This window comes from Lutra lutra, chromosome 9 (assembly GCF_902655055.1).
Source record: "Lutra lutra chromosome 9, mLutLut1.2, whole genome shotgun sequence".
Taxonomy (NCBI): Eukaryota; Metazoa; Chordata; class Mammalia; order Carnivora; family Mustelidae; genus Lutra; species Lutra lutra.
The window spans coordinates 89,640,413-89,667,788 of NC_062286.1; the positions used below are offsets into that span (position 1 = coordinate 89,640,413).

General features: G+C 37.0%; 1 protein-coding gene across 6 annotated transcripts in view; it reads left to right on the top strand.

Annotated features, from left to right (window-relative positions):
- Positions 1-24,267, top strand: part of CCDC138 (coiled-coil domain containing 138) — a 121,006-nt gene extending 96,739 nt beyond the window's left edge. For 3 of the 6 annotated variants that reach the window (XM_047746182.1, XM_047746183.1, XM_047746188.1), the window contains exons 14-15: positions 21,749-21,887; positions 23,727-24,266. In XM_047746182.1, the coding sequence (XP_047602138.1) occupies positions 21,749-21,887; positions 23,727-23,892 (305 nt within the window). In that variant the 3' untranslated portion in view covers positions 23,893-24,266. Of the gene's footprint in view, positions 1-21,748; positions 21,888-23,726 lie in introns of all 6 variants that reach the window. The other 3 variants (XM_047746184.1, XM_047746185.1, XM_047746186.1) reach the window with 2 other exon arrangements.
- Positions 24,268-27,376: the final 3,109 nt, after the last annotated feature.

Sequence of the window (27,376 nt, forward strand, 5' to 3'; positions counted from 1 at the left end):
GAGTATTATGCCTCCATCAGAAAGGATGAATACCCAACTTTTGTATCAAAATGGACGGGACTAGAAGAGATTATGCTGAGTGAAATAAATCAAGCAGAGAGAGTCAATTATCATATGGTTTTGCTTACTTGCGGAGCATAAGGAATAACACGGAGGACATGGGGAGATGGAGAGGAGAAGGGAGTTGGGGGAAATTGGAGGGGGAGATGAACCATGAGAGACTGTGGACTCTGAAAAACAATCTGAGGGTTTTGGAAAGGCTGGGGCAGTGGGGGTGGGGGGAGGTTGGGTGAGCCTGGTGGTGGGTATTATAGAAGGCACATATTGCTTGGAGCACTGGGTGTGGTGCATAAACAATGAATTCTGGAACACTGAAAAGAAATTTAAAAAAAAAATCCTTTATTCTTACAGTTTGTAACTGCAGGGGGGCATTCCATGCTGCAGGGCCACATAGAGGGAAGCACCAGGGTCAGTCAGCAGGGGAGCTGAGAGCAGGAACCTTTCTTGTGGTTTCCGTGGGAAGGTATGGGAAAGGCAGAATAAACAGACTAATTTGAAACATTTCAGTGGGTATTAAGGCACAAGGGCGGGTACCTGACCTGGGAGTGATTTCCCCTGTCTGAAATCTCCCTCTGCTTCCTTTTTATAAGGACACTTGTGATTGTGTTTAGGCCCACCTGGATGACCCACAATAATCTCTCCATCTCAAGATTCTTACTTTAGTGACATCTGCAAAGTGTTTGTCATGCGATAACATTCACAAGTGCTAGTGGGTAGGATGTAGACATCTTTTGAAGGGCTGCTATTTAGCCTACCATAGAATTCTTTCCTTTTTTCCATCATTAGTTTGAGACTTTTGTTGGTACCAGTTTGCATGTATACTTGTTTCATTCATGCTGATTCATTGTACAGATACAAGCATCTGACTACTTTATTATGTCTTACAATACAGTTTCAAGCACTGACTTATTGAAATAGTACACTATTATAAATTAGTTTTTTCTTTTCCTTTGTATTTTAAAGGAAATGTTGAAAATGTTTTATAAAATGTTTTGTTGTAAAAAAATGGCATGAGTCACTGAGTTAGGAACTGCTCCTCTAGTCCAGCTGCTTATTTTGCATATACAGGCATACCTCTGGGAGATTGTAGGCTGGCTTCCAGCCTACTGCAGAAAAGTGAATATTGCAATAAAGTGAGTCATATGAATTTTTTGGTTTCCCAGTGTTTACAATATACTGTTGTCTTTTAAGTGTGCAGTAGCATTATATCTTTAAAAACCCTATGTACATACCTTAATTAAAAAAAATACTTTATTGCTAAAAACTGCTAACCATCATATAAGCTTTCAATAGGTTGTAATATTTTTTTTTTAGATTTTATTTATTTATTTGAGAGAGAGAAAAAGAGAGAGAGCGAGCATGAGAAGGGGGAGGGTCAGAGGGAGAAGCAGACTCCCCGCCGAGCAGGGAGCCTGATGCGGGACTCGATCCCAGGACTCTAGGGTCATGACCTGAGCCGAAGGCAGTCACTTAACCAACTGAGCCACCCAGGTGCCCTGGTTGTAATATTTTTGCTGGTGGAGGGTCTTGATGGCTGCAGACTGATCAGAGTGGTAGTTCCTGAAGATTGGGGTGGCTGAGGCAAATGTCTTAAAATAAGACAAGTTTGCCACATTGATTAACTCTTCCCTTCATGAACAATTTCTTTGTAGAGTTTGATACTGCTTGATAGCATTTTAACCACAGCAGAGCTTCTTTCAAAATTGGAGTCAATCCTCTCAAACCCTGCTGCTTTATCAACTAAGTTTATGTGATATTCTAAATCTTTCGTTGTCATTTCAACAATCTTTACAGCATCTTCACCAGGACTAGATTCCATCTCAGGAAACTACCTTCTTCACTTGTCCATAAGAAGCAACGCCTTATCTATTCAAGTTTTATCATGAGATTGCAACAATTCAGTCACATCTTCAGGCTCAACTGCTAATTGTAGTTCTCTTGCTATTTACACCACCTCTGCAGTTATATCATTCACTGAAATCCTGAACCTCTTCCCTGAAAGTTGTCCAAGAGGGTTGGAATCAACTTCTTCCAAATTCCTGTTGATATTGTATCTCTTGAATCATGAATGGTCTTAATGGTATCTAGAATGGTGAATCCTTTCCAGGTGGTTTTCAGTTGACTTTGCTCAGGTCCATCAGAGGAATCATCATCTGTGGCAGCTAAAACCTTACAAAATGTATTTCTTAAATAATAAGACCTGAAAGTCAAAATTACTTCTTGATTTATGGGCTGCTGAATGGTGGTTGTGTTAGCAGACATGAAAATAGCATTAATCTTCATATTCCCATCAGAGCTCTTGGGTGACCAGGTGCATTGTCAATGACCAGTAATATTTTGAAAGGAGTTTTCTGAGCAGTAGGTCTCAATAGTGGGCTTAAAATATTCAGTGAACCATGTTGTCAACAGATATGCTGTCATCCAGGCTTTGTTGTTCCACTGACAGAGCACAGGCTGAGTAGATTTAGCATGATTCTTAAAGGCCCTAGGATTTTCAGAATGTTAAATGAGCATTGGCTTCAACTTAAAGTCACCAGCTACATCAGCCCCTAACAAGAGAGTCAGCATATCCCTTGAAGCTTTGAAGTTGTGCATTGACCTCTCTCTAGCTATGATGTCCTGGATGGCATCTTCTTCCAACAGAAGTTGTTTCATCTACATTGAAAATCTTTTATTTAGTGTAACCACCTTCATTATCTTACTTAGATCTTCTGGATAATTTGTTACAGCTTCTACCTCAGCATTTGCTGCTTCACCTTGCATTTCTTTCTTTTTTTTTTTTTTTTTAAAGATTTTATTTATTTATTTGACACCACCTTGCATTTCTCTGTTATGGAGATGGCTTCATTCCTTAAATGTCATAAACCATCCTCTGCTAGCTTCAGACTTTTCTTCTACAGCTTCCTCACCTCTCTTAGCCTTCATACAATTGAAAGGAGGTCCTTGCTGTGATTTAGACTTTGACTTAAGGGAATGTTGTGGCTGGTTTGATGATGTATCCAGGCTGTTTTGCTATCTTAGCATTCATGTACTCACTGGAGTAGCATTTTTAATTTCCTTCAAGAACTTTTCTTTTGTATTCACAGCTTGGCTAACTGTTTGGTGCAAGATGTTTAGCTTTTGACATATCTTGGCTTTGGACATGCCTTTACAGTATGCTCTTCCTTTTACTTGGGCATGTAGAGGCCACTGTAGGGTTATTAATTGGCCTAATTTCAGTAGTGTTGTGTGAGAGAGTAGGGATGCCTGAGGAAACAGACACAGAGTGGGGGAATGGCTATTTGGTGGAGCAGTCAGAACACACAGAGCATTTATCAGTTAAGTTCACCATCTTATACATTGGTGTGGTTTTGTGGCACCCCAAAACAATTAAAATAGTAATATCAAAGATCACTGATCACAGATCATTTAACAAATATAGTAATAGTCAAAAATCATAATAAAATATTGAAAGAATTACCAAAATGTGACACAGACATATGAAGTGAACAAATGCTTTTGGAAAGATGGCACTGATAGACTTGCTTAAAGGGGGTTGCCACAGACCTTCAATTAGTAAAGCAAAAACAAAACCCCACAATACCAGTGAAATAAATGAAGTGAATAAAACATGGTATGCCTGTAGATAAATGGCTACCTGACGCTCTGAGAAATTAAGTGACTTGTTTAATGTCACATGGCTATGGCCAAGGTGGTGATTAAGAATAAATTAGTCTTTTAGAAAAAGAGAAGCTTCCCTTGGACTTAGGACCCCAGAATTGAGAGATTCCAGAGCAGAAAGTAGTGTCAGCACTCACTGTGTCCCAGGGATTAAAAAAGAAAGGAAAGTGGGGATAGTAGGGGGAAGCTTTAGAATTCTTTCAGGAATGAGCAAGTAGAGGAAAGAACAGGGATTTGAGCAGACTAGGAACTCTGTTTGGGTTTGTCTTACTCCAAAAAGAGCCTTTGTCCCTGGACTGACACTTCTCTCACCTCAGGCCCCTGATAAACTCCATCATCTTTCAAGAAATGGGAAATCTTTTTTTTTCTTTTTTAAGATTTTATTTATTTATTTGACAGGTAGAGATCACATGTAGGCAGAGAGGCAGGCAGAGAGAGAGAGAGGAGGAGGCAGGTTCCCTGCTGAGCAGAGAGCCCGATGTGGGGCTTGATCCCAGGACACTGGTACTATGACCTGAGCCGAAGGCTGAGGCTTTAACCCACTGAGCCACCCAGGCGCCCCAAGAAATGGGAAATCTTAAGTTTGTTTTATAGCCTACCTTGTTCCATAAAGGAATGAAGGTAGACTTGGAAAAAACTAAGGAGGGGAATTTATGTAGAGTTGGGTGTTTTCAAAAAATTACCTGTGGATATCCTTCTTACTGTTGTTTTTGTTTCCTTTTTAGGAATTTATTGACCTTTATTCAGTGGAAGGCTGGGCAGCTGATGTTTTTTGGTTGACATTGACTGTTGCATATTATAACTTTTGAAGATTTATTTATTTATTTTAGAGAGAGAGAGAGAGAGAAAGAGTATGCGAGTAGGAGGAGGAGTAGAGTGGGAGGGAGAGGAAGGGGGAAAGAATCCCAAGCAGACTCCACACTGAGCTCTGGAGTCTGATGTAGGGCTTAATCTCAGGACCCTAAGATCATGACCTGAGACAAAATCAAGAGCTGGATGCTTAACCAACTGAGCCACCCAGGTGACCCAGCCATGTTATAACTTTTGAACCATCAGAACTGGAAATTAAAAAGCCTTACTATGCAAAAGTTATATATTTTGTCCCATGTAATAACATGTTAATATGTATATCTGAGAGCTGAGAGTTTGCTTTTAAAATAATTTTATTCTGATTATCACTTTGCCTTAGAATTATGAAAAGATTAAAATAGCTGCTATTTGGAAAATAGGGACTTAGATTCTTAGCATAAAAACTACATAAAGTACTCTAGTCAGTTACCAACAGGTTGATGTTTAACATAGGCAGGATAATCATTACCAAAGATTGTACTGAGTTGCTGATAGCATATACTTTTTAGAAACAAACAGCTGCTTTCGAAATATTGGCAGATCTTAGATAATTCTCTTGTGAGATTTAAGTGATTGACTTTTAATTAATAAGAATGTGTTTATTTTCTTAAGTTGCTTGCCAATATAGTATTTTGTCAAATATTAGTATAACGTTGATAGAGGCAGTTCTTATGTCACTTTCCCCTTACTACTGAAGATAACCTATAACTGAGATTGATTGTGTCTTCAGGTAATCCTTTAAAATTGAAGATTTAAATACCTTCCACTAAGCTATGAACTACAAAATTACATAAAATATTATGACTCAAGAAAGCATTGAAAAAAATTGTTTTCAGGAGATAATTTAGCCCCTTGTGGCAAACCTTATGGACTGGCTGCCCCATCACCATTCCCATCCCTTTCTCTTTTACCTACTCAGCCCTCTCATTGGCAGGAATGGCCACATGCGTGACACACGTGTGGCCAGTGAGGGGGATATTGGAAGTCCACTGAGAGTTTCTAGGAAACTATATTTTGGCTTTCTGATAAGAGGGAACAGATGATTGGCACTGTCCCTACACTACACCCTTCTTTTTCCTTGTCCTCTAGAGCCTTTTTACCATGAATTATAACGTGAAGAAACAGAGCCTGAAATGAAGAATTTGGGTTTCTGATGGCATTGTCTTGCACGTGAACCAGTTCTAGGGAGTGCCTACCTCTTAAGAGAGAAATCATTGTTTGATTAAGCCACTAAAAATTCTGTTTTCTTTAAAGGCTTTATTTGGAAGGTAGAGGTTTATTTTAAAATTCAAGTGGAGACAGACATCAGCAAGGTGGTAGACTAGGATGCTCCAGGCCTTTATTCCTTCACAGAAATATCAAATTAACAACTACAGACTGACTAAATTAACTTTATAGGAGCTCTGAAAACTATAAAACAGTCAAAGATCTGTAGCAGTCAACCTAATGTATATTCAAAAAAAGCCATATTCAAAACATTAGGAAATTTTGTCCTCTTTTTTTTTTTTAAGATTTTTTTTATTGATTTATTTGACAGAGATCACAAGTAGGCAGAGAGGCAGGTGGGTGTGGGGGGGGGATGCTCCCCGCTGAGCAGAGAGCCAGTTGTGGGGCTCGGTCCCAGGACCCTGAGATCGTGACCTGAGCTGAAGGCAGAGGCTTAATCCACTGAGCCACTCAGGCACCCCTTTTGTTACCTTTTTATTGCCTTTACACCACCCCACTGCTGGTGTAGTACAGGGCAGATGGGAGGAAGTAGCTCAATTCATTTCTCTTTCCCTCATACAGAAAAGACAGAGTGAACTAGTTTGAAATATTCTGGCCTTTCTGGGTGGTCCAAAGGATTGGGTTCTCTCTTTGCCTGACTCAGAGCATGGACTAGGACATTTATAAATAGTTTGGATCTCAGACTGAAGGCTGAGAAGGGCAGTGGTAGGCACCAGGGCACTTGAAAGCTGCAGGGTACTGTAGACATGCAGATGCCTGGGATAAGAAATTATGGACAGACTAGTATAGTACAACATCTGAGGTGTAGAGAATAAGCTCGGGTGAGACTCTGGGAAATTAAAACATTTAAAAGCAGCCAGGGGAAATTGGAAAAAGAAAAATCACACTCAGGGTGCCTGGGTGGCTCAGCCAGTTAAGCATCAGACTCTTGATTTCATCTCAGGTCATGATCTCATGATCATGGGATTGAGCCCTACATTGGGCTCTGTGCTGAGCATGGCATCTGCTTCTCCCTTTCCCTCTGTTCCTCCCACCACTCATGCTCACTCACTCTCTATCTCTTGTTCTCAAACAAATAAAATCTTTTAAAAAAAGAAAAAGCACACTTACAGACCCTGATAGGACTTACACCTAAAAAAGACCTGAGAAGACCCTAGGCCTATACTTTGCATTATTCCTAAGGGCCCAGGGGACTGCTAATTAATGAAGAAGATCTTCCATACTAGTTTGCAAAGACTAGGAAAGGTGGCCATTTTTCAAATGATAAGTTTTCAGCAAAAAAATTACAAGGCATACAAAGAAACAGGGAACATGGCCTATTAAAAAAAAAAATAAATCTTGAGAAAATATCCCCAAAGAAGCATGCAAAGAAACTCACTTGGGAAAGACTTTAAAGCAACTGTCTTAAATATACTCAAGGGCTAAAAGAAAACACAAAGAACCAAAAGAAGTCAGGAAAACTGTGTTTGAAAAAGTGAGAATTTCAACAAAGTGCTGGAATTTAATTAAAAGGAACCAAATAGAAATTCTTGAGCTGAAAAATACAGTGACTGAACCAAAAAACACTAGAGAGTTTCAAAAGCAGATTTAAACAAGCACAAGAAAGAATCAATGAACTTAAAGACAGGGCATTTTAAGTTATAGAGACTGAGGAGCAAAAAGAAGAAAAAATGAAAAGAGAACAGAGCAGAGCCTAAGGGACTTAGAGGACATCATGAGGCTGGTCAATATACATATCATGGTAGTCCCAGAAGAAGAGAGAGAAGGGGGCAGAATAATCTGCCCCTTCAATAATCTATTTGAAAAAAATAATGGCTGAAAACTTACCAAATGTGAGGAAAGACATAGTTTTACAAATCTTAAGAAGCTCACTGAATTCCAAAGCTTCAGTGAACTTCAGAAAAACCCCAAAAGCTCACAGTGAAGACAGATGATAATAAAACTGTCAGAAGTCAAAGAAAGAATCTTGAAAGAAGCATGGAAAAATGTGGTATGTACATAAGATTGAATATCATTCAGCCTTAAAAAGGAAGGAAATTTTGACACCTGCTACAGGTGATGGATGAACCTGGAGGACATTATGCTAAGTGAAATTAGCCAGACACAAAAAGACAAGTTTTATATGATTCCACTTACACAAGATACTAAAATAGTCAAATCTATAAAGAGAGAAAGTAGAATGTTGGTTGCCAGGAGCTGGGGGACAGATGAAAGTGGGTGTTAGTGTTTATTGGGTACAGTTCCTTTTAGAGAAGATGGAAAATTTCTAGAGATGGATGGTTGCACAACAATGTGAATGTACTTAATACTAACTGTAACTTAATAATGATTAAAATGTAAGTTTTTTGCATATTTAACCACAACTTAGAAATTAAATAAAAAAGCTTTTAGAACTTAAAAAAATATGAGGCTAAGGATAAATGTAAAAGTGTGTTTTTTTTTTTTAAACATCACCATGCAAACTATCGTTTAGAAATGACCATTATTGGGGTGCCTGGGTGGCTCAGTGGGTTAAGCCTCTACCTTCGGCTCAGGTCATGATCCCAGGGTCCTGGGGTCAAGCCCCGCATTGGGCTCTCTGCTCAGCAGGGAGCCTACTTCTCCCCACCCCCCTGCCTGCCTCTCTGCCTACTTGTGATCTCTGTCAAATAAATTAAAAAAAAAAAAAAAAGAAAGAAATGACCATCATTAAATGTTATTTCAGATACCTTTCTGTAGTTGTGTACATATGAAAATATTGATGAATGGATAAACAGATGAAAATACTTTTACAGAAATGATATTGTTATACATGAACTTAATGAAATCTTTTTTTTTCCAAGTTTTTATTAAAATTTCAGTTAGCTTACTGAAATCTATTTAACAGGAAAAATGAAATGGGTTTGAGTTATAAATATTTTATATCACAAATTCTTTCTGTTAAGAAAAAGTAAAAAGCATGGAGTCTCTCTTTTTCTTTTTTCAATTGTAAAATAATATAACAAAATTTACCTTAGTAGTCATTTTAAAAAATTAATTAACTAGTTAATTAGTTAATTTAGAGAGAGAGAGTGAGCAAGCAGGGGGAGGGTCAGAGGGAGAGAGAGAGGCAGGAAATCCAAAGCAAACTCCATGCTGAGCATGGAGCCTGATTCTGGGCTTGATCCCTGACCTAAGAGATCATGACCTGAGTCAAAACCACAAGTCAGACACTCAACCAGCTGAACCACCCAGGCGGCCCTACTATATTAGTCATTTTAGTGTATCCTATCTTTTAAATACTGTTTTCAGTTTTAGACATTTATTGACTCCTAGCTAGGAAAGATGAAGACAGCAGCACTAGTGAACTTTCCATCTCCCCTTCCTTGTCTTCCTGACTTTTTAGTTGCTTTTTTTTTTTTTACATTATCACAGTTTATATTTTTCATTCTGTTCTGTGACCATAATTTGCAATGTGCTTCATGTTGATTTTCTTACTACTTTGCTTTATATTAGTCTTACATCAGTTTATATTCAGTGCTCAGGAATAGCTCTTTACCATAACTTCTACATTTCTGTGTTCTTATTTTTGAATAATCTCTTAATTGTTCCCTCTCCCATGTGAGTCCCAAACCCCTCCTCCCCAGTTAAGGAAGTGCTGAGTATAGAGGTATAAAGCTTGCTTTCTTTTGTTCAAAAATTTGCAAACTGTGCTTTTACTGTTATGGAGAAGTGAAAAGACAGTCTGATTTTTTTCCCCTGTTAGTGATAATTTATTCTTTTGCTAAGGGGGCTAATTACTATTTTATCTTTGAAGTTTAGGGTATATCTTGCTATTGAATGTTCTGAGGCAAATTTTCCTGGGTCACTATTGTGCTTTTTCAATCTGCAGATCCACTTCTTTGTTCATTTACCATTTCATACATCAATTGACCCCTTGAACAACACAGGTTTGAACTGTGCCTACATGGATTCTACATGGATTGTTTTTTCTTTCTGTAAATATATTATAGTACTGTGGATGTATTTTGTCTTCCTATGGTTTTCTTTCTTTCTTTTCAAATTTTTACTTAAACTCTAGTTAGTTAATATGTAGTGTAATATTGGTTTCAGGAGTAGATTTTAGTGATTTGTGACTTAAACAAAACACCCAGTACTCGTCACAACAAGTGCCCTCCTTAATATCCATCACTGTTTGGCCTATTCTCCACCTGCCTCACCTCTATCGACCCTCAGTTTGTTATTTTTCATTAAGAGTCTCTTATGGTTTGTTTCCCACCCTCTTTTCTCCCCCTTCCCATATATTCATCTGTTTTATCTCTTAAATTCCACATATGAGTGAAATCATATGGTATTTGTCTTTCTCTGACTGACTTATTTCACTTAGCGTAATATATTCTGGGTCTTTATGAAGATAAAAAGCTTTTGCACAATGAAGGAAACAATCAACAAAACTAAAAGGCAGCCTAAGAATGGGAGAAAATATCTGCAAATGATATTATCAGGTAAAGGACTAGTACCCAAGACCTATAAAGAACTTCTCAAACTCAGTACCCCAAACACAAATAATCCAGTTAAGAAATGGGCAGAGGACATGAACATTTTTCCAAAGAAGACATACATGGCTAACAGACACATGAAAAGATGCTCAACGTAACTCATCATCAGGGAAATACAAATCAAAACCACAAGGAGATACCTCATACCTGTCAGAATGGCTAAAATCAACAACACAGGAAACAATGGGTGTTGGTGAGGATATGGAGAAAGGGGTACCCTCTTACACTATTGGTGGGAATGCAATCTGGTGCAGCCACTCTGGAAAACAGTGTGGAGGTTCCTCAACAAGTTAAAAAGAGACTACCTTACAACCTAGCAATTGCACTACTAGGTATTTACCCAAAGGATACAAAAATACAGATTCGAGGGGTATATGCACCCCAATCTTCATAGCAGCACTATCAGTAATAGCCCATATATCCATATAGGCTATATGTGCATATATAGATGCACACACACACTGGAATATTACTCAGCCATCAACAAGAATGAAGTCTTGCCATTTCCAACAATGTGGATGGAGCTAGAATATATTGGAGTATGTATTAGAATGTAATGGAGACATGTCTTGAAAGATGTTGCTGTGGCCGATGTTGAAGAGATTACTGCCTATGTTCTCCTCTAGGATTTTGATAGATTCCTGTCTCACATTGAGGTCTTTTTTCCATTTCGAGTTTATCTTTGTGTATGGTGTAAGTGAATGGTCAAGTTTCTTCTACACATAGCTGTCCAATTTTCCCAGCACCATTTATTGAAGAGACTGTCTTTTTTCCACTGTATATTTTTTCCTGCTTTGTCGAAGGTTATTTGACCATAGTGTTGAAGGTCCATATCTGGGCTCTCTACTCTGTTCCACTGATCTATGTGTCTGTTTTTGTGCCAGTACCATGCTGTCTTGGTGATCCCTGCTTTGTAGTAAAGCTTGAAATCAAGCAACCTGATGCCCCCAGTTTTGTTTTTCTTTTTCAACATTTTCTTAACAATTTGGGGTCTCTTCTGATTCCATACAAATTTTAGGATTGTTTGTTCCAGCTCTTTGAAAAATGCCAGTGGAATTTTGATTGGGATGGCATTGAAAGTATAGATAGCTCTAGGCAGTATAGACATTTCAACACTGTTTATTCTTCTGATCCATGAGTATAAAATGCCCCTCTTTTTGTGTCTTCTTCAATTTCTTTCATGAGTGTTCTGTAGTTCCTCGAGTACAGATCCTTTACCTCTTTGATTAGGTTTATTTCCAGGTATCTGATGGTTCTTGTTGCTATAGTAAATGGAATCAATTCTCTAATTTCCCTTTCTGTGTTTTCATTGTTAGTGTATAAGAAGACAACTGATTTCTGTACATTGATTTTGTATCCTGCCACATTACTGAATTGCTGTAATGAATGCTAGTAACTGAATTGAACGAGTTTTAGTAGTTTGGGGGTGTTGTCTTTTGGATTTTCCCAAAAACCCAAATAAACTTTCCCATATAAACCCAAATAAAACTTTCCCATATAAAATATCATGTCATCTGTGAAGAGAGAAAGTTTGACTTCTTCATTGCCAATTTGAATACCTTTTATTTCTCTTTGTTGTCTGATTGCTGTTGCTAGGACTTCTAATACTATGTTGAACAAGAGTGGTGAGAGTGGGCATCCTTGTTGTGTTTCTGATCTCAAAGGGAAGGCTGTCAGCTTTTCCCCATTGAGGATGATATTTGCTGTGGGTTTTTCATAGATAGATTTTATGAAGTTGAGGAATGTTCCCTCTATTCCTATACTTTGAAGCGTTTTAATCAGGAACGGATAATGTATCTTGTCAAATGCTTTTTCTGCATCATTTGAGAGAACCATGTGGTGGTTCTCTCTTCTTTTATTGATTTGTTCTATCACATTGATTTGCAAATGTTGAACCACCCCTGTATCCCATGGATAAATCCCACCTGGTCATGGTGGATAATCTTTTTAATGTACTGTTGGATCCTATTAGCTAGGATCTTGTTGAGAATTTTAGCATCCATTTTCATCAGGAATATTGGTCTGAAATTCTCCTTTTTGATGGGGTCTTGCCAGGTTTGGGGATCAGGGTAATGCTGGTTTCATAGAAAGAGTCTGGAAGTTTTCTTTCTGTTTCTGTTTTTTGAAACAGCTTCAGGAGAATAGGTATTATTTCTTCTTTAGTGTTTCGTAGAATTCTCCAGGTCCTGGGCTCTTGTTTTTTTGGGAGGTTTTTGATCACTGCTTCAATCTCATTACTAGATATTGGTCTCTTTAGGTTGCCAGTTTCTTCCTGGTTCAGTTTTGGAAGTTTATATGTTCCAGGAATGCATCCATTTCGTCTAGGTTGCTTAATTTATTGGCATATAACTGTTGATAATAATTTCTTATGATTGTTTCTGTTTCCTTGGTGTTAGTCATGATCTCTTTCTTTTCATTCATAATTTTATTAATTTGGGTCCTTTCTCTTTTCTTTTGGATTAGTTTGGCCAGTGGTTTATTGATTTTATTGATTCTTTCAAAAAAACAGCTTCTAGTTTTGTTGATGTGTTCTGCTGTATCTCTAGTTTCTATCTCATTGATCTCTGCTCTAATCTTGATTATTTCCCTTCTTGTGTGTGGGGTTGGCTTATTTTGTTGTTGATTTTCTGGTTCTTCAAGGTATAAAGAGAGTTAGTGTATTCTGGATTTTTCAGGTTTTTTGAGGGAGGCTTGGATGGCTGTGTATTTCCCCCACAGGGCTGCCTTTGCTGTATCCCATAGGTTTTGGACCAATGTGTCTTCATTCTCATTGGTTTCCATGAATTGTTTAAGTTCTTACTTGATTTCCTGGTTGATCCAAACGTTCTTAAGCAGGGTGGCCTTTAGCTTCCAAGTATTCGAATTCCTTCCAAACTTTTTTTTGTGGTTGAGGTCCAGTTTCAAAACATTGTGGTCTAAGAATATGCAGGGAATAATATCAATCTTTTGGTATCAGTTGAGCCCTGATTTGTGACCCAGTATGTGGTCTGTTCTGGAGAAGGTTCCATGTACACTCGAGAAGAATGAGTATTCTGTTGTTTTAGGGTGGAATGTTCTGTATATATCTATGAGGTCCATCTGGTCCAATGTGTCATTCAATGCTTTTATTTCTCTATTGATATTCTGCTTGGATGATCTGTCTGTTACTTAGAGTGGTGTGTTAAGATGCCCTACTATTAATGTATTTGTATCAGTATGACTCTTTATCTTAACAGTTGGCTTATGTAGTTGGCTGCTCCTGTATTGGGGGGATAAATACTTACAATTGTTAGATCTTCTTGGTGAATAAGTCCTTTAAGAATGATGTCGTGTCCTTCTTTATCTCTGACTGCAGCCTTTGGTTTAAAATCTAATTTATCTGATGTGAGAATCGCTACCTCATCTTTCTTTTGAGGCCCATTGGCATGAAAGATAGTTCTCCATCCCTTCACTTTCAGTCTGGATGCATCTTTACATTCCAAATGTGTCTCTTGTAGACATCATATGGACAGGTCCTATTATTTTATCCGGTCCACAACCATGTGCCATTTTATGAGAGCATTTAGGCCTTTCACGTTAAGAGTGATTATTGAAAGTAAGTTTTTATTGACATCATGTTGCCTGTGAAGTCCTTGTTTCTATATATTTTCTCTGTAAATTTCTGTTCTATGTCACTCTTGGGTTCTTTCTTCTTTTATAGAATCCCCCTTAATATTTCTTGTATTGCCAGCTTGGTGGTCACATACTCTTTTAAACCTTGCCAGTCTTGGAAGCTCTTTATCTCTCCATTCATTTTGAGCGTCAGCCTTGTTGTATAAAGTATCCTTGGCTGCATGTTCTTCTCATTTAGTGCCCTGAATATGTCTTGCCAGCCCTTTCTGGCTTGCCAGGTTTCTGTGGACAGGTCTGACATTATTCAGATGGACCTTCCTCTGTACGTAAGCACTCTCTTTCCCCTAGCTGCTCTTAGGACCTCTTGTCTAAAATTATGATTCATGAATTTCACAATTAAGTGTCTGGAGGTCTTTCTAGAGTTGTTGATCTTGGGAGGTGTCCTTTCTGCTTCTAGGACTTGAACACTTGTTCCATTCCCCAGATTGGGGAAATTTTCATCTAGAATTTGTTCAACTCTTATCTTCTAGTCTTCTCTCTTTCTCCACCCCCTCAGGGATCCCAATAATTCTGTCGTTGGAACGTTGGAACATTTCATGGCATCTTTTATTTCCCTAATTCTGTTTTCATGGCTTCTAGGCTATTTCTTCTATGCCTCCTCCTGATCCTTTTTCTCTATCCGTTTGTCCTCTAGATCACTAATTCTGTCTTCTGCTTAGGTTACTGGAACTGTTGGGGTATTTAGATTAGATTGGCTCTCATTGATAGCATTTTTAACTTCTGCCAGATTGGCTCTCACTTCCACCCTTAGAGATTCTGTGTTGTCACTAATGGTTTTTTCCAACCTAGCCATTGCCTGGATAATCATTACCCTGAATTCCCTTTCTGACATACTGTTTATGTCCATATCCAGTAGTTCTGATGGAGAGGGCACAGTCTCTGAATTTTTCCTCTGTTAGGTGTTCTTCCTCCTAGTCATTTTGGTGAGAGGTGGTTGAGGGGATGTATAGCTGAATATATCAACCACAATCCAGGCAAGGTGCACCCTGGAAGGCTTTGGAGCAATCATAAGTTAGAGAAAAGAAAGAAAAAAGAGAGATTGAAAAAAGAAGACTCAGCTAGAATGAGCCCCAAAAGTAATATTTATAAGGTATACAAACAAAAATGGACAAACAAAAAGACCGACAAAAGTAAATGACAAGAAAATAAAATAACCCAGTCAAAATGAACCCTAAGGATAAGATTTATATAATAACAGAACAAAAACAAATACACAGAAACACTGACAGAAGAAAAAGATAGGTGTTTATAAATCCTCGATGTGGTTATTTTGATTCTTGATATCTTTGTTAAGGGACTCAACTTTCCAGAGATAAAGGGAGATTAAAACTGGTTTATATATAGGGGTAGTATTGATTAGGAAAAGAGGATTACCTTGAAGCTTATATCTATAGGTATATTTTAAAAAGTAGAAAAGAAAAAGAAAACACATGTATATGTGTGAAAAAAGTTCAAGTTATAAGGTTATTACGGAATATGTTAAACCTCTAGTTGTAATGGTAAGTTAAAAATTTTAAAAGAACAAGAGTAGTGAGAATGAATTAAAAATAAAAGTTGTATCTATGAAATATACAGGTTTTAGGGCAATACTGGGAGCTTAATATATTGTTTTCCCCAGATGTTGAGGTTTTACACTTTTATGGGGACCCTGTGGTGGTTGTCCTCTCCCTCTCTTGGCTGGCTTTCTTGGGGAGGGGCTTGCCGCATTGTTTTTCAGTCAAAGTTGCTTGGGTTGAGTCCTCCTGCCCCCTGTCAAGGGGCTGGGCTCTGTGGAAACTGGTTTTTCAGGCTTTTGTTCTCTGGAGGTTTTGTTCTTTGGCTGCTTTTTGTGGCTTTTGGGGGGTTTAGTGGAAAGCAAACTGTGCCCAGACCTCCACCCAGAAAGAAGCCTCAGTCCACTCTGGGTGGTCCAGAACACACAGACTCCCCCTCTGCAAATTCCGCTGAACCGTGCACATCTCCAGCCCCAGTCTCAGGGGTTGCCCAAAGCGCCCACTTGTCTCTGCAGCCCCATGCCACTAAAACCACAAGCAATATTGGTCCAGGGAGCCTGCTTCCAGTGGTTGCCTTTGCATGGACTGCTGTCTGGGGTCCAGACCTCGCGGTTGCGCAGGTCGCCAAGGGACCCCAACCAGAGATCACGCTGAGTTCCTTCAGGCACATGCTGGGAGCATCCAGACCCATGGCTGGGCCTAGAGACCTCCAGCTAGCACCTGCATGGAGCTCTCTCAGGCATGGGCGTGAAGTGTGGTTCAAACTCCAGTCATGTGGTGCATGCAAAGCGCAAAAGGCTGTAGCTCTAGAAAATGCAGGCTGGTGCCCACACCAGACTCCCTCATGTGAGGGCAGGAGTGCGCCCAGCCAAGCTGTGGTGTAAGCCGTGCAACAGTGGGGGCTCAGGGACCAGGAACTGGAGGCTCCGCTGCACTCTTTCTGGCATGGGTGGTCGCCAGCAGTGGCCGTCCCAGATCTGTGGGCTTAGGTCTGTGCCCATGACCGCACAATTCCACCAGTTGCCCCTTAAGATCTTTTGCTCTTTTTGAGTGCTTTTAACCAGACTCCAAGTTAATGCTGGTCCCCAATCACAGGACACTCTCATATTGGGGTATTACTTTCCAGTGGGTTGCTTCTGGTGGTTCCCTTCCCCTTCTGTTCATCTTCTGATATCAGTCCGAACAATCCCACTATGTTTTACTTCTCCACTGGCGTCTTCTGCCCCCTTAGAGATCCAGAAGTGTATAATCCTACATCTCAGGCTGATTTCATGAGTATTCAGAGTGTTCTGCTAGATATTTAGCTCACTTTAGGGGGACTGGTTGAAACAGGGTCTCTTACCTCTCCGCCATCCTGCCTCTCCCTCTATACACAGATTTTTGACTGTGTAGGGTTGGGAGGGGGCAGCACCCATAAACCCTATGTTGTTCAAGCATAAACTGCAATATATATTATTTTATTAACTTGATATCAAGAATACAAATTATTCTTTTTTGGATCTTTTTTTGATAGTCTTCCATATCTTGGTTTCTTTCTGATTATTTACAGCATTTTCATTGGTATGATTTAGGATTATCTCAAATTTTTATGATAGTAATCAAATTTTCTGCTATATTATTTCAGTTTTGTGATTTATCAGGGTTTTTTGTTTGTTTGTTTGCTTAAGTAGGCTCCATACCCAGCGTGGAGCCCAATGTTGGGCTTGAACTCACAACCCTGAGATCAAGTTAGATACTTAATCAACTGAGCTAAGCACCCCTAAATATACATTTTTTAATGGTGGTTTTTAAATTCTGTCTTTTTAAAATCTTTTTGTTGATCATCTTTTCTTATTTTATTGGCTAGCCATGTTTTTATTAGGTTAATATATAATTCAAAAGTCTTATGGAAATCTGTTCTGTTTTTTGAGTTGTGTTTTCTTTTATATTTTATTGTCTTGTACATTGCCATAATCCTTTCTTATTGATTGATTGACTGATTGATTGATTTATGTAATATGTATGCCACGTTGCCATGCTGTTTCTACTCTTGTTTTTAGTTGGACCTCCTTGTCCACACTTTCAGTGTGTCCTCATAGAAAGCATGGGGCACTCTCTTCTTACTACCATAGCCAAGTCCAGTTTTCTTTTCTCCCTTCTAAGCTACAATTTAAAAGTCATTTTCCTTAATATATATGTTTTTTTCAGTGCCCCATGGGTGTATTAATAACATGCTGTTAGATTCTCAGGACTGTTCTTACTTCTGAGATTTGACTAAATATCTTGTTTGGTTCATTTCACCTAATTAGGAAAGTGGGCGGTATGAGTACCCTGTTCCCACAGAGAAATTCTTTTGGTTTTAGACTGGCTTCTACACTACACCACAGTCTGTACTCAGGAACATTATTTTCAGATAGACCCCTGGCAACCAGCCCCTTTCTCTGTTTTCCAGTCAGAAGATTGAAAAGGTAACAACAGCTGTTTAGTTTGTTCTTCTTCAGGTTTGGGGGCTGTTAGTAAGAATTCCCAAGGTTTTGTCAACCCCAGTATATGATATGGAAGATATTAAGGAAGGCTAGGACCCTGGCCACATTTCTGACTCTTCCTACTCTATAACTTTGTTTATATCCTAGAACATTTTTTAAGGTTTGTGACTTCAAGTTCTGCCCCTTTTTTGGTTGTTGTAGGTGAGGGTTTTGGGTGATTTTTTTGGCCTTAAAGTTTTGATCCTTATGACTAAGTATTAGGGGAGAGAAATTTTATCAACCATTTTTATCTTTCCATTTTAATATAGGAATCAGTGAATTAGTGAAGAATGTAGGATCATGCTAAGTAATTTATCCTGTGTTACATGAATTTTAGAAGACAAGTCATTTGGCTTATTGGGCCTTCAATTCCCCCCCCCCACTTTTGTACTAGCCACCTTTATTCAAATTGAAGTTCTTCTAAGCGTAAAAGATGTGTTTGAACATCGGAGTAAAGAAAAAATGTTAAAACTGCAGTGTTTCTGTCTTAGAGTTAAACCTAACACAATGCATATAAGAATATCAGAATTTTCTTTCTTTTTATGTCTTTCTCATAGATTTAAAAGTATGGTTGGAAATCAAACCAGTGAATCTATTTTACTTCTAAAAGACCTTTATAAGCTTCACATTTTAAATGTGCTGATATATTAAAGTATTTGGATGGTCTTGGCTCTTTTCCATTATACAGGTCATACAAGGAAGTTCACTTTTTTTTTTTTTTTTAAAGATTTTATTTATTTATTTGACAGAGAGAGAGATCACAAGCAGGCAGAGAGGCAGGCAGAGAGGGAGGGAAGCAGGCTCCCTGCTGAGCAGAGAGCCCGACGAGGGGCTCGATCCCAGGACCCTGAGATCATGACCTGAGCTGAAGGCAGAGGCTTTAACCTACTGAGCCACCCAGGTGCCCCAGGAAGTTCACTTTTATTTGCAGTATTTACTTGGGGCTTTGGGTGGTAATAACCCTTAAATTTGTGTGCTTTGTTCAGTCCAAATCTTGATATACATATAAAGTATAAAAAAATAAAGGAAGATATACTCTCTCTCAAGCCACTTTATATTGCTAATGCTGGGGTTGGGGCACCCATCCCCCATGCAGTTGAAAATCTGCATATAATCTTTGACTCCCCAAAAACTTAACTACTAACAGCCTACTTTTGAGGCCTTTCTGAAACATGAACAGTTGATTAACACATATTTTTTATGTTATATGTATTATTTTATGTAACATATTATTTTTATGTAATGTATTATATGCTCTATTCTTAGAACAAAGTAAGCTAAAGAACATCAGGTGAACATCATAAGGAAGAAAAAATACATCTACAATACTCTACTGTATTTATTGAGGAAAAAATTGTGTATACATGGGCCTATGTAGTTTAAACTCAAATTGTTCAAGGGTCAACTGTACAAAAAAACATTGTAACTTTTTAATGTGGTTTTTAGGTTTTTAAATTGAGAACATATTGTAGATCAATATTATAGATTGTCGGTATATTAAGAACCCTCAGTGGACTTTCTGGTAGTGACTTACATGATTGTTCTTTATCTGCTGATTTAAAATCTGTTAGCCATATAATATAGTTACCTTTCTTGTTCAGAGTTGACATAAATCATATGTGTCAGGATCTGAAAAAAGAAGACTGACGGTTTTAATGAAGCAGCTTAAAATTTTAGTCCATTTCTAATATCTGGCTCCATTGGTTAAGCCTCTGATTCTTGATCTCAGGGTTGTTGGGCTCCATGCAGGGTGTGGAGCTTACTTAAAAAAAGTACTAATAAATGTTCTTTGTAGATTATGTGTGCTATATTTGTACCCTACATTTTCATTCTCTAAGAAGATTCTGTAACTGAGATACATACATGTGCATGCACGCACGTGCACACACACACACACACACGACTTTTGGTGAACTAAGTGTAGTCCGTACTTGGGTTAGACTGCTGTGGGGCAAGTATTACATTTTACCTCCTACTTTTTACTACTTGGTAAAATGCAGAGGACAGGTGACCATTGCCCTTGCGTTCCATTGCTAGCATGTACCACCTTTCATTTTCTGCTACCACAAAATTGCTCTGACTTTACTAGTGTGGATTTTGTTGGTTTCATTATTGAATAGTTTATTTTACTCAGTAAAGACAGTCTTTTAAGCTGTGCTTATGGATTCAAAAAGAATGATGAATACATAGCTATCATATTTTTATGTCCTTTGTCCTTTTTGTTATTGACTTATTTATCTGTGTGAAATAAAGTCCTGTATTCACTCCTCTGAATTTTACAGAGCCTTTTTACATAGGAATTTAACTACTGTAAAGGCCATCATTTTTTTCTATGACTTTTGCTTCTTTTCAAGTTTCCTAATTACCATTATTAGTGATTTACATCTTACAAAGCACTTTTATGCATTGTTGTGTTCAACTCATAACCACTTTAACAGATCTTTTAATTTTAACTATTGCAAATTTTACTGTGGCCCTTATTCTCAAACCTTTGCATACATTTGATTCAGACACATTTTTAGAGGCAAAATTGCCGAATCAAAGAATATACCTGCTTATAAGCCTTTTGATACAAATCTGTCAATTCTAATTATTTTATTCCTACTGAGGTTGAATATTTTTTCTGTATTCCATTGTGATTTCTTGCTTGTGCCCTTTGTTCATTACTAAAAATATTAGGACCATCTTTTTCTTACTAATTTATAAGAGCTTCTTTTAACATTATCAGTCTTCTAGTAAATATAGTACAAGGGGATTTCCTCTCAGTGTCTCTGCTTCAAGTTTGACATTTCCCTTTTGTTTTGCTTTTGTCTTTTAGAGCTTTTGCCTTTTAAATTTTGTAACTTTTTAAAATAGACAATAAAATTTCATACTTTGTAAAATTTTTCAACCTTTTATGAATCTTTTCACCCTTTGGCTTTTGTCCTTAAAGAGTTATTTCCAGAGTCCACAGTCTCTCATGGTTCCTCTCCCCCTCCAATTTCCCCCAATTCACTTTTCCTTTCCTTCTCCTAATGTTCTCCATGTTATTCCTTATGTCCCACAAGTAAGTGAAACCATATGATAATTGACTCTCTCTGCTTGACTTATTTCACTCAGTATAATCTCCTCCAGTCCCATCCATGTTGATACAAAAGTTGGGTATTCATCCTTTCTGATGGCTGAGTAATATCCCATTGTATATATGGACCACATCTTCTTAGAGGGGAGAGGGGTGGGGGGGGATGGGTAAGCCTGGTGGTGGGTATTAAGGAGGGCATATATTGCATGGAGCACTGGGTGTGGTACATAAACAATGAATCTTGGAACACTGAAAAAAATAAAATTTTAAAAAACTAAAAAAAATTCTACAAAAATAAAAGTTATTCCCTAGTCATTGATTATGTAAACTGTCATTGACACTTAAATGAAATTCTTAAATGTAAGGTTTTTTAAAAAATTGTTATCCACAAATATTTCTTATTGCTAATTATTTAAACTCAGCCTACTGTTAGGAATTTTTTGAAGAGATTATCTTTCCCCATTCTTCCAAACATGGGATTTCTGCTAAATACTACCTAGTGGAAGTTGGATATTAGGGAAAATATCTTATCTTTGGTTTGCATTGTTCAACAAGAGCCAGTGGAGATTTTAATTTTTCAAATGAAGGTATTTTTGCTCAAAGTTTAAGTATGAAAAGAATGAAAATCCAAATTAGTATTTATGAATACCTCACATAGTTCTGGTTTGTTATCAGTTTCCTTTTAGCTACACCCTAACAGCGAAGCACTGGTGATTTGTTTTGCAGAATCCTTGCAGCCTTTCCTGGAAGCCTGTAGCAACACTTTATTTTTTCGTACTTGTTCTGTGCTACTTCGAACCCCAAAACTTGATCTTCAAATACTAGAAAAGCTCAGTATTATTCTGCAGAAACTTTCCAAAATAAAGTAAGAATTTTTTTATTTCCTAAGATTTTTTTTTTGAAAGATCTCTTATTGCAATCATTTAGGCCTTTCTGAATCCTATACTTACTCAACTTTGTTTATTAAGTCACAGGTTCCAGTAAATGTAGAATCTTGAGATTCATGATATATTAATGCATGTCTAAGATACATTCTGAATGGCAAATGAGAATTAGAGCGTTATCTAGGAATGTCTTGTTTCTGTAGTTCATTTCTGCTAAATGAACCTTATATCTAAGGTTATACCACAGAGTATGCAAAAACAAAGAGCAGTTTTTAGCATCCAACTGGCAGTATCAGAGTGAATACTGCACACTGATCCTCTGTAATACCACAGGTGAAAATTAAAAAAGATATTAAAAGTCTAGTCTATCTGCAGATCCTATTGATGTACTGAACTGAATTTAGGGAATGAGAATGAAGCAAGCAGGAGAGATTTAAAATGATAACTGGTAACTGGTTTTATTTTAGGAAATAACCATGGGCTTGTTATGCCACTAATTGGATTTTATTATAATTCTTTTTGCATTTTTTCTTCTTTTCCTCTGTTGCAAACATTGATATAACCAGATATTAAATTATAAATAAAGGACATAGATTTTAAGCTTTATTTTCTTAATCTTGGTAGAGTCTCATGTTTCTTTTGAGGCAAATTAAACACCTGTCTCATCTCATGTTTATATCAGTAAAATTTCGGTCTTGGTTTAGCTCCTCTCCCCCTTCCCTTTCCCCTCATGTGTGATTTGCATGGCGTGAACTTTGTTGTTTTACCAGACCTCAGTATACTTGAATAGTAAATACAATACCTCTTAAAATTATCTGTAGATATGTGACAGTGGGTCCATATGTTCTCCTTGCTGCCTAGCATACAATATCACATCACAGTAAATTATTAATTGTCAAATTGTAATCTCATACTCAGCAAGTTTTGGACTGGCATCATTTAAGCTTATCAGTTCATTGTCTTCCTTCACTTGCAGACTGACTATCATGGTTGTATTGATTTGTATTTGGTAAATTCTCAGGAAGACCTGTTATAATTTACCTGTGGTGCCATGAAACTGCAGTAACATTACTTAGGCTTTGGGTCTTAGCTCTTAATTTGTAGGATTTTTTTTTTTTTTTTATGTAGTCTCAGAGTTGTTTTTTTTTAATGTACTCCCTTGAGCCAAATCATTTTACTATTGATGTGTGTTATAGCTTACATTCATTTCAGAAGGGGAGCTAGAACAAAGCTCCAGCAAGGGGGTGGGGAATAATGTACAAGAAGGTCTTAAAATAAAGCTTTAATAGCACAGAGATGTGAATCATTTTGCATTAAGTGGGTGGTTACGTAAGTTATTTGACAATCTCTTTCAAGACGTAAATACATGGAGACAAGGAAATAAGAAATATATTTCAGATACATTCTGATTGAAAATCAAATTACTGACTCATTATTGGAAGGAGGATAGTTGAAAAGGTATGTTGGAGCTAAGCCAGAAAGTAACCCAGTACTCTGCTACTTACTTAAGATGATCAAGTATTTTTCTTTTTAGCTGTGAGGGGGAAAAAAAATTCTCAAGCATTTTAATGGTGACTAAGGTGCAGTTTTCAGGATTATAAAGCATATTCTCTTCTTCCTTGAATACTTTGCTACTTTAAACTTATCTCTTAAAATCTGTTCTGTTTGTCTTGGCATATTAATCCCTTAGTTAACCTATGTTCTGCTCTGTGTTGGAACCAGTTGCCATTTGCTCACATTTACAAATAAATGGTCTCTCCTTGTCATTTCAGATAAACTCCCTGAGAGTGTGCGCTGTTAATGTACTTATTCTCTTACAGGAGTAACAAGAAGCTCTTTGAACTTTTTACTATTCATCTGATGCTTCAAGAATTACAAAGGACAACACATCCAGAGCATGCCTTTCTCTGTATTAACCTAAATTCAACTTTGTTCAATTTGGGTTTGACAAAATGCAACTCCCTGGCCTCCAATGCAAGCCATTAGACTGGCTTATTATTATTTTATGTATATGATATGTGTGTTGCTTATTTGTAAGATGGTGAAAATTACCAAAGTAACTAAAAGTCTACCAAGTAAAGTTATCAGTAGCATCATTTATCATGAAAAGTAGATTTTTTTTAACTTTTAAAATGAAATCTATAGAAGCTGTGGAATTTTTGGACTGATTCAGTTCAACTTAGTACTTACTAAGTAGTAGTAGTACTTAGTAAATACTACTAATGTAGAAAATGGAATTTCCAGAATTAATGACAGTGGGGTTACTTTTTGTAAGAGTGTTTTAGGAAAATTTTTAAATTATGTGATTATTTGGAATAAAATTGGTGTTTGTGTGGGAAAGAGGATTAGATCATGTTGTCATTTTTTTCTTAATATATTAGCAATTTCCCCTTTCAGAAGCAAAAATCCATAACCTTTAACTTGCCATCTTCATATCATAACTTTTGTATAGATCCTAGATTCACAAAAAGTGATCTTTTTAATTGTGCTGTTCACAGAGTACTTTAAAAAAAGAATTTTTTCTATTTTTATTTTTTCCAAAACAATTATCACCAAAGTATATGTGTACAACAGAAGTTCAAAAAAAAAAAAAACTGAAAAATAAAAAAATCTTAATCCCAACACCCAGGGATATGTCTTGCTACAGCCAAAGATGAGTGAAGTAGCCACAAGTCTGGGTGAGGCAGAGGTTTGGTGGGACTTTGGGCAAAATACTGCAAAACAAAGCGAAGGAACATGGTCCTAAACACTTATAAAATTATGCTCTGTGACTATATAATCTCATTTCCAGAAACTGGGAGAAATTCTCAGGAAACTTTTGGTCTCTTCAAAAGAATATAAGAAAATATACTACTTGTGAAGCAGAAACAGAAAGCCATAAAGAGAGAATAGGCTAAGGTGAGTGAGTATGGTGACACTTATAGGAACTAAAGAACACAGAAGCAAAAATGCACAGCAGACACTTCAGAAGATAGAATCAGTGTCACACACACACAAAGAGCAGCTCTCAGAATGCAGAGCACCTACAAATGGTACCAACAAGAGAGTGGACAGCTGATGGTAGAACAAAGGTTGGCACTTTACCATGGGGTGTTTGATGTTTCTGAAAGAGAACAGAACAGGTAGAGCAGAAGCATTTCAAAGATAGAATGAATAAAGATTTGGGGGGACCAAAGAAAGATCTGCATGTAGAGATTGAAAGAACTCATCATGTTCCAGAAAAATCACTGAGAAAAGCATTCTATAATTAGACACATCCTGTAATTTAGACACAAATTATAATTTAAAGTATTAAATTATGAGGATAAAGGCAAGAACAAACAAAAGCCAGTAACCTGTAAGAGAAGAAAAACCAAGCCAGCCTTGTGCTGTGCCAGGTGTTGATAGGAAACTACCCCCTCACATTTTGGAGAAGGAAGTTTTTAATCCAAGATTTTATACCTCGTGAAGATGCCTTCACAGGTGAAGACAGTGAAAGAAAGACATTTTCAGATATGCAAGTGTTCAGAAATTACACCATTTCTTGAGAAAATAAGCTACTTAGATGATTCCAACCCATTTAGACACGAAAGAGAGTTGGGATTATTAAATCCACCTCATACCAAAAGACTAGTGGAACTGAAACCATTTAAACATAAATAAATTTAAATAATTTTTGTAAATCTCTATAAAATGGGGTGAAATGTTAAATTCTTCAAAAGGATAGATAATGGGAACAGCAATAATTTAGCGGTATTTGGGTAAACTGTATTAATTGATGTTAAAAACTGAGAATTAATGTGGCCCTGAGATTGAGGTACAGATGGAGGAGCTTGTAGGTAAAATTTTGTATATTTTCATCAGAAATGTTGAATGTTTTGAATGTTTTGTCAAAATGTTCCATTTCAAAATTAAGTTTGATAGAGAAATGAAGGATAAAAGAATGCTTTTGGAAAATGTCGAGGTAACTACTATTAAAATTAAAGGTAGGATAAATATTCTCAGAACACGAAGAAGAAAAATGAAATAGTCATAGCAAAAAATAGAAGCCGAGAAACATGTAAAGAACAAAAATATTTATTTGGATAAATAAAAGTGTGTTTTTAAATTATAAATTCTGTGTTACCCTCTGCTGAAAAATTGGAAAATCTAGATGAAATATTTTCTAGAAAACAACTTATCAAGAAATCTACAGTAGAAAATCATTGAAGTCTTTGATGAATTATGGATGTGTTCTTTTTAAAAGTAACATCAAGTCCAGGTGTTTTATAGGCAAATTGTTTTATCATTTCAAGGAGGAAATATTTAAAGCCATGTAAATTGTCCCAGAGTGCAGAAGCATCCTAATTCATTTTATACAGTTAGTGTGAACCCAGGACCAAAAATTGACAAAGGAAATAGGAAAGAATTAAATCGATTGAAATGTCTAAAGAATTATGAGCAAATCAATACCAACCATTTATCACTAGAACATTCCATGACCATGTAGGCTAGTGTGCATTCTAGAAATACAAGGTTTGCTTTTTGTAGGAAAAATATGTTTTATTACTAAATTCTACCTCTGAAACTAATAATACAGTATATGTTAATTAAACTTAAATTTTTTAAAAAAGAAAAGGATATTTTACCATATTTTTAGAGTAAAGGAGGAAAACCATTAATCATCATCTTAATAAATGCCTAAAAATGGTATAATTCAATTTATATCCCTGATAAAAATTATTATAGTATGCTTAAAGAATATGAAATCAGTAACAAATTTACTATGAAGCACTATATACATGCTTAAGTTGAGGAATAAAGGAGTCCACTGAGGAGGTGTAACTTTGGAAAAGGAGGAAAAAAAGATCGTGTGCAGATGATGTGATTACCTAGAAACTGTAAGATTTTTACATAACTTCAGCAAGATAATCCATTTATAAAATAAATGTATAAAAAGCAAAAACTTTTACATATTCCAGCAATAACTAATCAGAAATTATTTTTACTTAAATTACGTATTTAGTAGTATATATAACAAACAAACTTTTATAAAATAAGAAACAAACAAATGTTCAGGACCTAAGCAAGGGACTGTCAAACTTTGCTGGGGAATATTAAAGAAGACTTAATGGAGACATACGTTATGTTCCTGGCTAAAGAAGCTTGATTTTGTTGGGATGTCAGATGTCCCCAAATTACTTCATTGTTTCAAACAAAATTAATTTCAGTCAAAATTCCAAAAGAATTCTCTTTAGAAATTGAAAAAATCATTCTAACGCTAATTTGGACAATTGACCAGGCAAGATTAGAGAGAGAACCTTTTTGAAAATAACCACAGCTGGGGCGCCTGGGTGGCTCAGTGGGTTAAGCCGCTGCCTTCGGCTCAGGTCATGATCCCAGGTCCTGGGTTCGAGCCCCACATCGGGCTTTCTGCTCAGCAGGGAGCCTGCTTCCTCCTTTCTCTCTGCCTGCCTCTCTGCTTACTTGTGATTTCTCTCTGTCAAATAAA